Source organism: Schistocerca cancellata, chromosome 12, assembly GCF_023864275.1.
Source record: "Schistocerca cancellata isolate TAMUIC-IGC-003103 chromosome 12, iqSchCanc2.1, whole genome shotgun sequence".
Taxonomy (NCBI): domain Eukaryota; kingdom Metazoa; phylum Arthropoda; class Insecta; order Orthoptera; family Acrididae; genus Schistocerca; species Schistocerca cancellata.
In genome coordinates this window covers 61,334,274-61,349,265 of record NC_064637.1, presented here as the reverse complement: position 1 = coordinate 61,349,265, position 14,992 = coordinate 61,334,274, and the positions used below count along the sequence as shown (strand labels likewise).

At 41.2% G+C, this 14,992-nt stretch overlaps 1 protein-coding gene across 1 annotated transcript in view; it reads left to right on the top strand.

The window, feature by feature from the left end:
• The window catches only part of LOC126109719 (Y+L amino acid transporter 2), a 92,767-nt gene that overhangs the window by 58,303 nt on the left and 19,472 nt on the right, over positions 1–14,992 (top strand). Inside the window, exon 7 of the mRNA XM_049914773.1 lies at positions 8,632–8,676. Coding sequence (XP_049770730.1) covers positions 8,632–8,676 — 45 coding nt within the window. The remainder of the gene's footprint in view (positions 1–8,631; positions 8,677–14,992) is intronic.

Genomic DNA, 14,992 nt, shown 5'->3' with positions numbered 1-14,992 from the left:
CACACATTTGTTTTATAAATTAGAGAAAATGTTCTTGCATATTGAAGTGTGTAAAAGTAAATTATGACACCAACTGAACATAAACGTGTGACGCTGTCTTTACAACTGTATATTGAGCTCAGCGATAAGAGTGAGTGGATCAGTACCCGACGCTGACTGCATGGTGGAAGCAGAATTGACGACCAAATCATTGATGCTGTTATTCGAACAACTGATGAGAATGGGAAAGATAATGACAACAATGAACCTGTGGCTGTCTCTCACACACATATGCCAAAAATGGATTTGGTGTAGCCCTTCAAAACATTGAACAAAGTTCTACGTCCACCCCAATAGATATTTTGTGGATTAGCAAATGGCGGAACATTATGGCAAAATAATTGTCTTACTCTGCTAAGCAAAAGAACAATATAAACTTTTTATCATCCTGCATAAGAACGTACCACCGTTTTTTACCCTGTAATTTATCAAGTTGTAAACAGTTGAGTGCAAATCAGTTCTGTGTCAGTGCAATACTATAATAAGGTATGTACAGTCATTACACATTCTCTCACAGTAACAGATTGATACAGACATATTTTACAGAACAGGCACTGCTGTACATGATACTTTTCTATAAAATTTTTTGTGTGTCAAATGTTTTGTTTTCATTTTGTACTGTATTAACATTTAACAGTATTTCAGACAGTATTTCCAGTTGAAAATTAAAAGTTGTACTATACTGTAATATGATGTTACGGGTCAATAAAACTGTCCTTTTGTAGTCTGACTTGTGTTCCGACCATACTCTATCCTGTAGGGGACAGATTAGTGTGGTTCTACTGTAGCTTCTTCGTGAAAGATTTTCAGGCATTGCATCTGAAGTATTGTCTAAACTGCACAGTATGACCTGACACAATGCTCGAGAACCTTTGGAGCAGTTGTTGTGTGAGGAAAGCCTCAAACAACACAGTATTGCTTAATTTGAAACTATTTTTCAAAAATCTCACACAATGTTTTACGGTGATAGATTCTAATTTATTGTCAATGCAAATTGTCATTAATTCAGTGAAACTACAATCGAGTAAGACCAATTTTCCATTTACCAAATGATGATCGATCAGCGTACCACAGATTAAAATTGAGTCACCTGTGCTCTCAGAACCAGGGAGTGAAGCAACAGACATTCAGGCATTAATAACCAAATTCTCTACTGGCACTGGTCCTATTGCAGGAGGGGATGTGATGGACACAATCAATAAAATTTCGGCAGTTAGTGGGACCTGATAAGTGAAGCTCAGCAGAGAAAACAATCGGGAATGCTCCCAAATCTGTGTTTGAGGCTTTTCTCAGTACCAATTCTTACGTGCAAAAATTGTCTGGAAAGTAATGTCACTAAGTCCATAAAACTAATTTATTGGTACAACGAATCAAGTCTTCAACATATGATCTTCTTGTGTCGAGGCATTTTTGCCAGCTAGGTTTCGGAGAGTTGTAGGTGCCCCGTAAGGCTCGTGTCGGAATGTCTTTTTGAGCACAGGTAACAGCAGCTTTCACACTGTGGACGGTCTTGGAGTGGTGTCCTTTGGAGGTGCCTAGGGATGGAGAAACAATACCACTGGAATTGAAAAAAAGACTGAGCATTGCCTTGTTTTTGGATGTGCTCATACTCGATGACTGCGAGGTATGCAACTCGGAGCTCTGTCTCTTCGTCTCAGGATCGTATTCAGAAAGCCATAACTTATTTCCCATTATAACACTGTTCAAAAAAAGTGGCGTTATTTGTACATAATTCTAAGTTCTCCACAAATGAGGATTCAGCTGGGCATGTGTTCATTGGTTAATCTTTTCTGGACCAGTTCTGCGCACATTTGTCCGCAGCTCGTGGTTTAGTGGCTAGCGTCGCTCTGGATCACAGAGTCCCGGGTTCGATTTCCGGCCGGGTTGGGGATTTTCTCCACTTGGGGACTGGGTGTTTGTGTTGTCTTCATTATTTCATCATCATTCATGAAAGTGGCAAGACTTGACTGAGTAAAGATTGGGAATTTGTACGGGTGCTGATAACCATGCAGTTGAGTGCTCCATAAACCATACATCGTCGTCATCAACGTCGTCGTCGACGACGACGTCGTCATCATCTACACACATTTCTTCATCTGTCATTGCTCAGTTACAGTGGTTTTGGGTACATCCAGTCTGAGCTATCATACACACTCTCATACTATGGGACAAGTTCAAAATTTCACAGACAGGAGTTAGTGTCTTCACGTTTCAGCAACAGAGCACGTCCAGAGTGAGTTCTGTTGTCAACTTCACCCCGGCCTTCCAAAGAATGTCTTGCATTGCCATTTTGACAGACATTTGTTCCTAAATCTGCAATTGGTCCATAGAAACATTACTGCATTGGACTTACTAAAATTTGGACAGATTTCGATCACACGTCTCATTGTTCGAGGGAACACAGTCACTACAGGAACTGGACTGCTAAATGAGGCTTTACATAGACACATTCCGATTCTCTGGGAGGTAGGAAGGTACTGAGGTTTGTCATATTGGGGAGCTAAAACTACCAAAGACTAATACCGGGTGAGAGACTGTCCTCTGATCAATTGGAGCATCGTAATAGAACTGGTGATGTCACTTTCCAGACAAACCTTTTGAGCACCTCAGTACTGATTCTGGAATGTGGGTTTGGTAGGCAGATTTCAATTTACACAGTCAATATTTGCTTTGTCTATATGCTCTGTTCCATTTGAATTGTGATCGAGCAGTCAATTCGCTGCTTACTTTTAAGATGTTGGTTAATGTGGTCACTGTGATCTTTGTATGGAGTCAGTAAAAGCAGTAATACTGGGCTCGACTGGAAGTTATGCATTTCGTTATTTAATTGAACAGAAGTACTTTTCCCTTTAATAGATGCAATGAAAGATATAAATGCTGGTATGAGGTGGGTTCAGAAGGCAAGTGTACTGTGATCATAACCATCTCTGGTTTTATGAGAGCTGGCAACACTGTGTTAAAGGGGGATCGCCCTGACCAGAGTGAGCACAGTAAGGACACAGTAGTACACAAACTAACATAGTGTCCAGTTGTGAGAAAGATGTTTGTAAAAAATTCCACCAAATGTGAGCCAAGTGCTATAATCCGCTTCCTACTCAGCGAAGGGATAACACCTACCGAATCAAAACGGTTTACAGTGAAGGTGTTACGAACAGAATGACTGAGTTTGTGTTTTTTTTTTTTTACAGCTCGACAATATAAATAGATTACATGCTACTAAGTAAAATATCATTTAAGTATATGTGATGTAGGGAGTTTAGTAGGAAGAGAACAAATGTTTGTGACGAACAAAGGAGTGGTGACCTCACAGTGGCTGACGAGTCGGTGAAAAAAAATCAAGGAAACTGTTTGTGAAGACCGAAGACTGACAGTGGATGAAATTTTTGCGATGTTTCCATAACTCCCCAAAAGCCCCTTATACAGAACACTCACAGAAATGCTGGGATACCAGAAACTGTGCACAAGATGGGTTGCAAAACAGCTGACAGAGCAGCACGAGGTAATTTGAGTCAGTAGCACCTGCGAGTTTCTTGAGTGACTCAAATTGGAAAGTGAGGATTTTCTGAGCTGCACGGTCTCTGGAGATGAAATGTGGGTGGCTCATTACATGCCTGAAACTAGGATGCACTCACTACAATGACGTCGTACTAATTCTTGATCTGCCTGAAAATTCAAAACCACAATTTCCACCAAAAAAATTTTGACCTCAGCGGTTTGGGACTGAAAAGGCACCGGTTTGGTAGAGTTCGTGCTTCTGGGATACTATCGATGCACACAGATATTGAGACACCCTAAAAAAAAGCTCAAAAGGAATGTTCAAAACGATAGGAGGGGTATGTTGACAAGAGTAGTGTGCTCATTGCATGACACTACCTGTCCTCATACAACCTCAGCCACCAGGGCACCCTTGGTTTCATATGGTTGGGATGTTTTGAATCCCTATATTCCCATGACTTGGCTCCTTCAGATTATCATCTTTTCACCTCCATGAAGACAGATATATGTAAAACTAAATTTTCAAATAATGAGCAGGTGCAGAAAGAGATTCTGAAGGGGGAGGGGGGGTAAAAGCTATCGGTTGAGTTCTTGAGGAGGGCATAAAGAAGCCTGTGCAATGGCTCATCACGTGCATTGAACAGGATGGTGATTATTTGGAATAATAGTCAACAAGTGTATCAACAATATCCTGCAAATTTTTTTTCAAATGCACTTTTTCTAAAAAGTGTAATAATTTACTACACTTACTTTCTGAACATGTCTCTTTTCTCTCTATTAAGAAAATTGTACTGGTTGGCAACAACTGTGTATTCTGCTCAGCCATCTAATTTGTAATCTGCTGTACGCACTCGCAACCCCCCCCCCCCCCCCCTCTCTCTCTCTCTCTCTCTCTCTCTCTCTCTCTCTCTCTCTCTCTCTCTCTCTCTCTCTCTCTTTTTTAGTGGAAAGGACTGGCAGCAAAACATTCCTTACGTCTGTCCATGAGAATAAAAATGTGTCTTTACTCATTTAAAAGTTTTCTAGCTGTTCCACATCTCCAAAATGTTCCACCAGTGATCACTTCTGATATTTTTCTGTGACACACGTGATCTGTGTGGGTGTAATGAAATAGTTTTGTAAGCATTAAGTGGCATACGTAAGATTCTTAAACATCTTCTTTTGAACAATCTCCCTCACCCCCCCAACTTTATGCTCCTCAACTAGATTTCACGCACATCCTTAAGGAAATCTTTCTCTTACAATTAAAAGTATTACAAAAGTTTGGGTAACCTTGCCTCTTGGTGCTCATGAAACTGGAAAAGGTACTCTTAGACACTATTAGCATAAAACAACTAATTTTTGGTAAACTGAGATTTGGTCAGGCTTGCAATACTAATTCGGTCCTAGTGTGAAACACAACAGTGGAAAATTGATTTTTAAAATTTAGTTTTTGCCTATAGAAAGTTCTGCCATATGAAAACCTAATCAAGATTATCTCAGTCACTAATGAGAAATTGGTTGGTGGAAATCTGAATTTGGGGGACAGAAGGTGAGATTTGCAATGTGACGCTGGCTATGGTAAAATCACGTTAGATACAAATGATTATGTTAAAAGAAAAGATAGAAATTCTCTATTTTGCACTTTTTGAATTTAGTAGCACATTCGACATTCTGGTTTTCACCACACTAATTACCAACCTACTGCGTAACTTCTCAAGCAAATGATGGTATCATCTAAAGGTGATAAATGTGCTCTGTTTAAATATTGTTAAGTTCTACTGGTGGCTTCCGACGCAACTTTGAGACACTTGCCAGGAGTTGGTTTCTTAGGAAAGCATTATGTAGTGCCATGCAGACACTGACAAGACTGAAGTGGGGAACAACAAAGAAATGAAACCAAGCAGCAACAGTCGAGAAAATTCCAGAGTGTGTACGAGCCGGGAGAACCAGGAGATTCGGAAAAACCCTGGAATATTTCCATCCAGGAGAAAACCGGGAAAAACCCAGGAATTTTTTAGAATTCTGGGAATTTCTCATTGTTTTAGTTTTCTGTTAAATTTTTGTAACTTTGGCTGGTAAGAACCAATACTCTAAGAAAGAATATTACTGTATCTCGCTACTGCAGAATAATACTGCACCAATAAAACACGAACGAGAGAAAAAACGAAAATAAAACTTAAGTTGCAAGGGAAATGTACCATATACAAGAACAAAACACAGTGCTCATACAAGCGTCTGCCAACAGCAAAATGTGTCAAAGGCTTTAGGAAGACTATGCAATGTTTCATAACAACAAATTGCCTCTGATGAGCAGACATCACAACTGTTTACATTAGATTCGTTTGAGCGGTTGCAAGCCGCACATGTGCAGTTGAGTCGCATATGAGTTGTACCTTCTCCCGCTTCTGGCTACAGAAGTGAGGCAGTTATCTGTATAAGCAATAGCAGCAAGCAGCCAGTTGCTATCCGGAAAAATTTTACTGATGCGCCCAAGCTGCCAGATCCACGTATGCGCAACAGGCCCGGAGCTAGGGGGTGGGGACAAACCGGGGTATCTGCCCCGGATGGCAGTTTCGGGTGGGGGGCAAATTCATATTATTTTTCAAATGCTAGAGTGTACGAATGAAATGTGAAACTATTCCCTAACATCAAACTTTTTGCTTGTAGTAGGCCTGATAGGGATTTGATATTGGTAATTCGTTCATTATATTCTGTCGGGTTATAAAAATGACCATTTGTGCCAAAACAGTCTCGTTTATTTGTTGTGTGTAACAATTGCTGCAATATTAGGCCAGCCTATTTCCTTTTATCTTGCAGTGACAAAATACATATAAACAGATCAAGAAATCACACCAGTCTTGGGTACTATTTGTATTAAAAGCTTTTCTAGTATTAGACGACGACATTTCGTTTTTTCATGCAGCAAAACGTTGACGAACTTTGATGAGGTAATAGATCCTTTTCCAGAAAGGAAAGCACGCCATATAAAGCTGTGGCAAGATTAGAGAGAGAAAAAATCAAGGACTTGAGGATTAAAAAAATGTGTACAGTCTTGCTTGTCTCATGTCTTTACTCGTTTTATGTATCCTATATTTAATTTTATGTCACACAAAACAGCAAGTTATTAGCTAATAGGCAGTAAAGATTGCAAATTTTGTGAAGAGTTCTTGTTCTGCCGGTTGCAGATAATCCTATCTAGTATTAATTGCAAGATTTTTTTAAAGAGAGGCAGGATGTCATACCGGCCGACTGATAGCAGGAGAGGCACCACAGGACATTTTAATTTTCGCTGGCCTGAATATAGTTCGATGGTACCCATTACAAAATATTACATGTTTGAATTCCACAGAGCGAAATACAGAGACGTGCAATGGAAGAATGCTGTGTGAAGAGGCGTGGCACTGCACTTTGGCACACTTAAGACCAAGTAACATGTCCTACGTTCCCTCGAACGTATATGTTTTATCTATCAGACTTTTCAGAAAGATGTGCGTTACAAAATGAAGATATTTTTGAAAAGTCGATTTTTTAAATTTTTGGCGTCCTACCTCAAACGCTGGAGGGAGGGGAAGCGCCACTATCTAATATTGTCCCAGATCGAAAATATCTTAGATCCGGACCTGATGCACAGAGCAGTCTGAGTTTTAGTGGGGAGGTGGTAGTCTCCACATGACTCGTGTTTACGTTAAATGATTTTTCTGTTTCCTCTTCATTTATTGCTCTCACATCAAATGAAAACCAAACGGATTTTTGTGGCCGGGAGCTATCAAGTGAATTAAAATACACTCACATAATTACAGAAGGCTAAAATATGTTATTAGTTTGAGATTTTATTTTGTTTCCACTTCTCTGACAGTCAAGAGTTCATCGCCTTTCAGAACAATGAAGTTATTTTTGTCGGAAAGTAACATGTGGTGTTTGGTGGAATTAGAATCTATACTTTCATAGTACGTAAATATGCAGTGTACGTGTTGCTGCACATCAGACATCTTTCCAAAACGTGTTTTATCCCCTGAGTTTCATTTTCTAAAGTGCCAGGAAATTCTACGCTGGTGTATAAAACCACAACCATCGAAAGGACTGATAAGTTTTACAGTTCCAAGGAAAATTATACTGTTACTTAACATGGAAAAAGTGTATTTTTAACTGGGAAATCTGGGAAAAATCAGGGTATTTTTTTCCTCGTCCACATATACACCCTGAATTCAGAAATGACAGATATAAAAAGGGAAGTGGAAAGTGGTGGTGGTGGTGGTGGTGGTGGTGGTGGTGGATGATGTCAAGTGGCTGATGCTGTAAAAAAAAAAGTCAACTTGTATACCACAGGGGACAGCATAGTTGCATGACATTGCATTGTAGAACCCACTTTTAAACGGAGTACGTATGTGGCATAGATACCTGAAATAGATAGATTGAAACTCTCTCTAAAGCCTGCATGGGATTCCTACAACACACTCATATTATGCTGATGACTCATGTGGGCCAACTTTTTTTCTGCAACTCCCTTTTCCTCTGCCAGGAACGCTACATTTTGCGTGTGTTAAACCTATTCACATTTCCTTTGTCTGTCATACTACACAGTTTGCTTTATACTCCCTCCCTCCCTCCCTCCCTCCCTCCCTCCCTCCCTCCATTCTGTTTCCATTGCTTTCTCACTCTCTTTAGTTATTCCATCGATAGCTTTGTTCTAAGTCATAACTTCTCTGAAGTGTTAACAACCCCATTTCGAAACGCTATGAAGTTTGCCGGTTGCTGATGGAACCTTTGTATGTCTTCATTTGTTTGAGTTCATTTTCTATATTTTATTTTAATTTTCTAAAGATTACCATGCGCTATTTATGTTTTTGCATTTGTTGCAGACAAACTCGAATTAGGATTGGCATTACTGTACTGTTTTATTAAAGTCAGAATTGCAGAGTGCAATTGAATAACAAAAGTTTACTAAGGTTCTTGGGAACACACTGCATAAATTTTTTGGGGGAGAAGGGAGGGTGAATGCCCACATTCTGTTTTGTTTTGAAGAAATGTACCAAGCTGATAGATTGTAATATGGGATATGTTGATATTTTCCTGTTGAATGTTGAATAATTACCATTGGATTTCCTTTTTTTCCAGGAATTACTTAAACTTCATGACTGAAGAGCTGACGAATCCTTATGTGTAAGTAGACCTAGCTTATAATGCAGTATACCTTTTGTAAAAAAAAATGTAAGCAATGCACTACAAAGAAAGTAATAAAAGTTAAGAATGCAGTAGTAGAACAAATTGATGAGTTTCTGTATTTAGTTCAGTTAAAGACAGTAAATTGAATGGGAGTGAAAGAAATAAATGAATTGGAGAGCTTTTGGGAAACTAAACAGGGTTTTCAAAGCTAAGTTTCAAACGCGTATGAAATGGAAAATTGTCAGTGTGTGTCAAATTAAGACAGTGAGACATTAACTTAAAGTATGAAAATCACTAAAAACTGAGAACCTTCTGCTGATCCATTGTGGATAAGGGACAGCGGCCAGTCAAATATGTACCAAGGAAAATTGCAAACGGGTGTTTGCTTTGAGAAGTTATTTTATACAGACCACCAGTTTCGGCATCTCAAGAACACCCCTATGCGCACCATGTATAGACAATCAGATATATCAGTACTTGCATAACTTGAGCTATCAATATCTGGATTCCATGAATTTGTTTAAGGAGTACACACACACACACACACACACACACACACACACACACAACCTATTCCATTTGAACTTCCACTGCCCAGCTTGCCCCTTGTCTCGAGTGGTCTGTTCTCTTTGACACATACTCAAGTGTCCATTTACGATGCGCTATCCATTTGCTGACTTCCACCACACCATGTGTAAACCCAATTGCCTGTTTTCTAAGGCTGGCTGTAGGCTTTACTCGTCCCTGGAAACCTTCAATGAACAACATTTTCCCAGTTGCGATGACTAGGTAGAATATCTTATAAATTTTCTACTCCTTGCACTACTTCTTTACTGCACCGTGTCCCAATGCCTCGGTGGAGTCAGGCATGCCACAATGCAATTCCCTCGTGGAAATGTGCTCTCTGCATTTTTAACCGTCATCTGTATTTGTTATAAACAGTTGCATGCACTGTGTCGTGGCATTCTTCGGGATAGCAAAAAGCTGACTGGCTTTCATTTACTTGTTCTTTTGACAGTTTCACTCCCTCTTCTGTTGTGTGGGGCAACCTCCGTAAGCTCCATGGGACCAAGGTCCATTCCTCGGTTTCTTGCTTAACTATAGCTAAGGATGTCATTTTGGACTCTTGGACCTTGGACCACTTTTGTGGAGATTTCGAGCTCCAGCAACTATCACCCTGCCTTCTTCCATCAGAAACAGGTGGATGAGGCTCGGGTGATACCCTTCAGTTTTCAGAATTGTGAGTGCTACAATGCTGCCTTTGCTACGAGGGAGCTAGATCGTGCTCTCACTTCATCCCAGTCCTCCACCCGACAGCTGGACGAGTTCACATTCAAATGTTGCAGAACCTTTCTGTTGCATGCAAGCACTTTCTCCTTCATATGTAACAATTGCAGCTGGGAAGATAGCACGTTTCCCAGGTGCTTTCATGAAGCCATTGTCATGCCCTTACCTAAGCCTGGTAAAGACAAACATCGTCCTTCTAACTGCCACTCCATTTCCCTCACCACCAGTCAAGGTAATTGAACATATGATTTATGGTCGGCTGGTATGGTGGCTCGTGTCTTGCAATCTGCTAACGAATGCACAATATGGATTTCAAGTGCACTGTTTTGCAATTGACAGTTTCATCATTTTATCACCCCATGTCATGAACAGTTTTCTGCATAAATACCAGACTGTGCCCATGTTTTTGGATTTGGAGAAAGTCTATGGCACCTGCTGGAGGACTGATATCCTTGTACCCTATACACTTGGGGCTTTCGAGGCCACTTGTGCCATTTCCTTCGGGAATTTTTAAGTGACAGAATTTTCAAGGTATGTGTGGGTTTGACCTTGTCAGACACCTTTATCCAGAAAACAGGCTGCCTCTGGAATGCCATAAGCATTGTCCTCTTTGCTGTAGTCATTAATCTCATTGTGGCCTGTGTACGACCAGGTATCTCCGGCTGGTTCCCCTTTCGTTGACATCTTTGACATCTATTGCAGTTCTCCACAGAATTTTCTCCTCGAGTGGTGTCTTCAGTGATGATGTCTTCAGTGATGATGTCTTCAGTGATGATGTCTTCAGTGATGATGTCTTCAGTGATGATGTCTTCAGTGATGATGTCTTCAGTGATGATGTCTTCAGTGATGATGTCTTCAGTGATGATGTCTTCAGTGATGATGTCTTCAGTGATGATGTCTTCAGTGATGATGATGTCTTCAGTGATGATGATGTCTTCAGTGATGATGATGTCTTCAGTGATGATGATGTCTTCAGTGATGATGATGTCTTCAGTGATGATGATGTCTTCAGTGATGATGATGTCTTCAGTGATGATGATGTCTTCAGTGATGATGATGTCTTCAGTGATGATGATGTCTTCAGTGATGATGATGTCTTCAGTGATGATGATGTCTTCAGTGATGATGATGTCTTCAGTGATGATGATGTCTTCAGTGATGATGATGTCTTCAGTGATGATGATGTCTTCAGTGATGATGATGTCTTCAGTGATGATGATGTCTTCAGTGATGATGATGTCTTCAGTGATGATGATGTCTTCAGTGATGATGATGTCTTCAGTGATGATGATGTCTTCAGTGATGATGATGTCTTCAGTGATGATGATGTCTTCAGTGATGATGATGTCTTCAGTGATGATGATGATGTCTTCAGTGATGATGATGATGTCTTCAGTGATGATGATGATGTCTTCAGTGATGATGATGATGTCTTCAGTGATGATGATGATGTCTTCAGTGATGATGATGATGTCTTCAGTGATGATGATGATGTCTTCAGTGATGATGATGATGTCTTCAGTGATGATGATGATGTCTTCAGTGATGATGATGATGTCTTCAGTGATGATGATGATGTCTTCAGTGATGATGATGATGTCTTCAGTGATGATGATGATGTCTTCAGTGATGATGATGATGTCTTCAGTGATGATGATGATGTCTTCAGTGATGATGATGATGTCTTCAGTGATGATGATGATGTCTTCAGTGATGATGATGATGTCTTCAGTGATGATGATGATGGCTTCAGTGATGATGATGATGGCTTCAGTGATGATGATGATGGCTTCAGTGATGATGATGATGGCTTCAGTGATGATGATGATGGCTTCAGTGAAGATGATGATGGCTTCAGTGAAGATGATGATGTCTTCAGTGAAGATGATGATGTCTTCAGTGAAGATGATGATGTCTTCAGTGAAGATGATGATGTCTTCAGTGAAGATGATGATGTCTTCAGTGATGATGATGATGTCTTCAGTGATGATGATGATGTCTTCAGTGATGATGATGATGTCTTCAGTGATGATGATGATGTCTTCAGTGATGATGATGATGTCTTCAGTGATGATGATGATGTCTTCAGTGATGATGATGATGTCTTCAGTGATGATGATGATGTCTTCAGTGATGATGATGATGTCTTCAGTGATGATGATGATGTCTTCAGTGATGATGATGATGTCTTCAGTGATGATGATGATGTCTTCAGTGATGATGATGATGTCTTCAGTGATGATGATGATGTCTTCAGTGATGATGATGATGTCTTCAGTGATGATGATGATGTCTTCAGTGATGATGATGATGTCTTCAGTGATGATGATGATGTCTTCAGTGATGATGATGATGTCTTCAGTGATGATGATGATGTCTTCAGTGATGATGATGATGTCTTCAGTGATGATGATGATGTCTTCAGTGATGATGATGATGTCTTCAGTGATGATGATGATGTCTTCAGTGATGATGATGATGTCTTCAGTGATGATGATGATGTCTTCAGTGATGATGATGATGTCTTCAGTGATGATGATGATGTCTTCAGTGATGATGATGATGTCTTCAGTGATGATGATGATGTCTTCAGTGATGATGATGATGTCTTCAGTGATGATGATGATGTCTTCAGTGATGATGATGATGTCTCCAGTGATGATGATGATGTCTCCAGTGATGATGATGATGTCTCCAGTGATGATGATGATGTCTCCAGTGATGATGTCTCCATCGTCATTACTCGTGGAGCACTGACGTCGGCTTTAGCTTTTTCACTGACAAAATTGTTTGAATGAATTTCTGGCAGTGCAATGGGTTTCTTCCACCATCTTTACATTTAGGGCCTGTTGCTATCCGCTCACTGAAACTACAAAATTCCTGGGACTCGTGCTTGATAGAAAACTTTCTTGGTCCTCCCACAAATCGTACCTGATTCCTCAATGTCCTGTGTCTCCTAAGCAATACTTCCTGGGGAGCAGTTCGGAGACCCTTCTCTGTCTGCACCGATCCCTCGTCAGTTCGAAACTACTATGGCTGTTTCATTTATTCACCTGCACGTCCATCCATCTTACACCATCTTAAAACAATACAATATCGTGGAATACATTTGGCCACACATGCCTTTTACACTATCCCTGTTGAGTGTCTGTGTGCAGAAACTGCCGACATACCACTGTTGTACCGCTGTGGCGTTCTCCTCGGCGGATACGCGCGCCGTTTATCTGCCATGCCCAGCCACCCACGCTATGCCCTCTTTTTTCGATTACTCCCTTGACCAGCACGCGGTGCGCCCTTTGTCTGTCTGTCCGCCGCTCGTGGTCTCGCGGTAGCGTTCTCGCTTCCCGAGCACGGGGTCCCAGGTTCAATTCCCGGCGGGGTCAGGGATTTTCACCTGCCTCGAGATGACTGGGTGTTTGTGTTGTCCTCCTCATTTCATCATCATCCAGGAAAGTGGCGAAATTGGCCTGAGCAAAGATTGGGTAATTGTACGGGCGCTGATAACCACACAGTTGAGCGCCCCACAAACCAAACATCATCATCATCATCACCACGCCCTTTGTCTGTTACCTCCCAGAGTTCGCTTTCGGCTATGGCTCCAGCAGCTCAACTTCACCCTACCTGCCACAGCCCGTGCTCGTCTCGGACTTCGTTCGCTTCCTGAGGAAACTGAGCCGGATTTGATCTGTCGCTGTACATTTCTCAATGTTTGCACGCAACTTAGCAATAGCACCTTTGTGTACACTGACGTGGCTCTGACCGACCCTGGTGTCAGTTGCACCTTCGTCATTGGCACGAAAGTGTTTCAGTATCAGCTTCCAGAACACTGCTCGATTTTTACAGCAGTGCACTTTGTCCTCTATCAGGGCAACAAGTGCATCTAGTGACACAGGCTTTTTGTTATCTGCTCCAGTTCTCTCGGTGCCGTTTAGACACTTAGCGTGCTGTACACAGTCCTTCTAAAAAAGCTTCCACTTGATCGCTGTTGAGGGAACCACTGTGATGATTGTGTGGGTCCCCAGTCGTGTCATACTGATGGGGCTCCCGGTCACATTGGTCTGACAGGAAATGAGGCTGCTGCTGAGGCTGCAGTCGTTCTGCCTTGACCTGCTAACTCTTGCATTCCTTTGGATGATCTCCGTGTTGTCATCTGTTGGTAGGTGGTGTCACTTTGGCATCACCAATGGTGTTCTCTTCACAGGAACAAGCTCCAGGGCATTAGACCTCGCCCAGCAGCTAGGCTGACCTCTTCTCGGCCCTCGTGCCGCGAGATCATTTTAGTTGAGTTGCGTACTTGGCACAGTTTTTTTAGCTGTCGCCGTTTGTTAAATAGTGATCCCCACCACTTTGTGTTCATTGCTGTTACCGAGTGCCCTTTTTTTTAACCGCTTACATTATAGTATATGTTTGTGTCTAAGTTATCAGCCGTTTTGGCAAATGACGCACGGTCTGTTGACCAAATTTTATTTTTTATCTGTTGCAGCAGTATGGCAAAGGACATTTTATCTCTGACTCAGGGACTTCTGCTGTCTCTACAGCGTATTTTGTGGACCTCTCTCCTGGAGAAAGTTTTTCTTCTTACCTCTCTTTCCTTCCGTCAATTGGGCTCAATGTGTAGTCGCTTTTAACATCTTTTTTGTATTAGTGTTCGAAGGTTATGTCATGAATGCTTATTACTTCAGTTGTTTTTTACCCTAAAACAAAACAAAAAAATAGCATGGCTGGGGTGTCGAAAACACTGGAAAGTGAAGATATTGACTATATGGAATGACCTACTTACTCCCCAGACCGAAACTCTTTAGAGCATGCCAGAGATGCTCTTGGCAGACGTGTTTTTCAACAAACACCCTCTCCCTAAACTGTGCAAGAACTGAAAATCCACCTTAAGAGAAGACTGAGACAATATCCCCAAAGCCACCTCAATAGTTTGGTAGCCAGCATGAATGACAGGTCCAAAATATGCATTAGTGCCTGAGGAGGGGTATTCCTTGCAGTGTGTCCAATATTGATCTTTATGTTGGGAGCG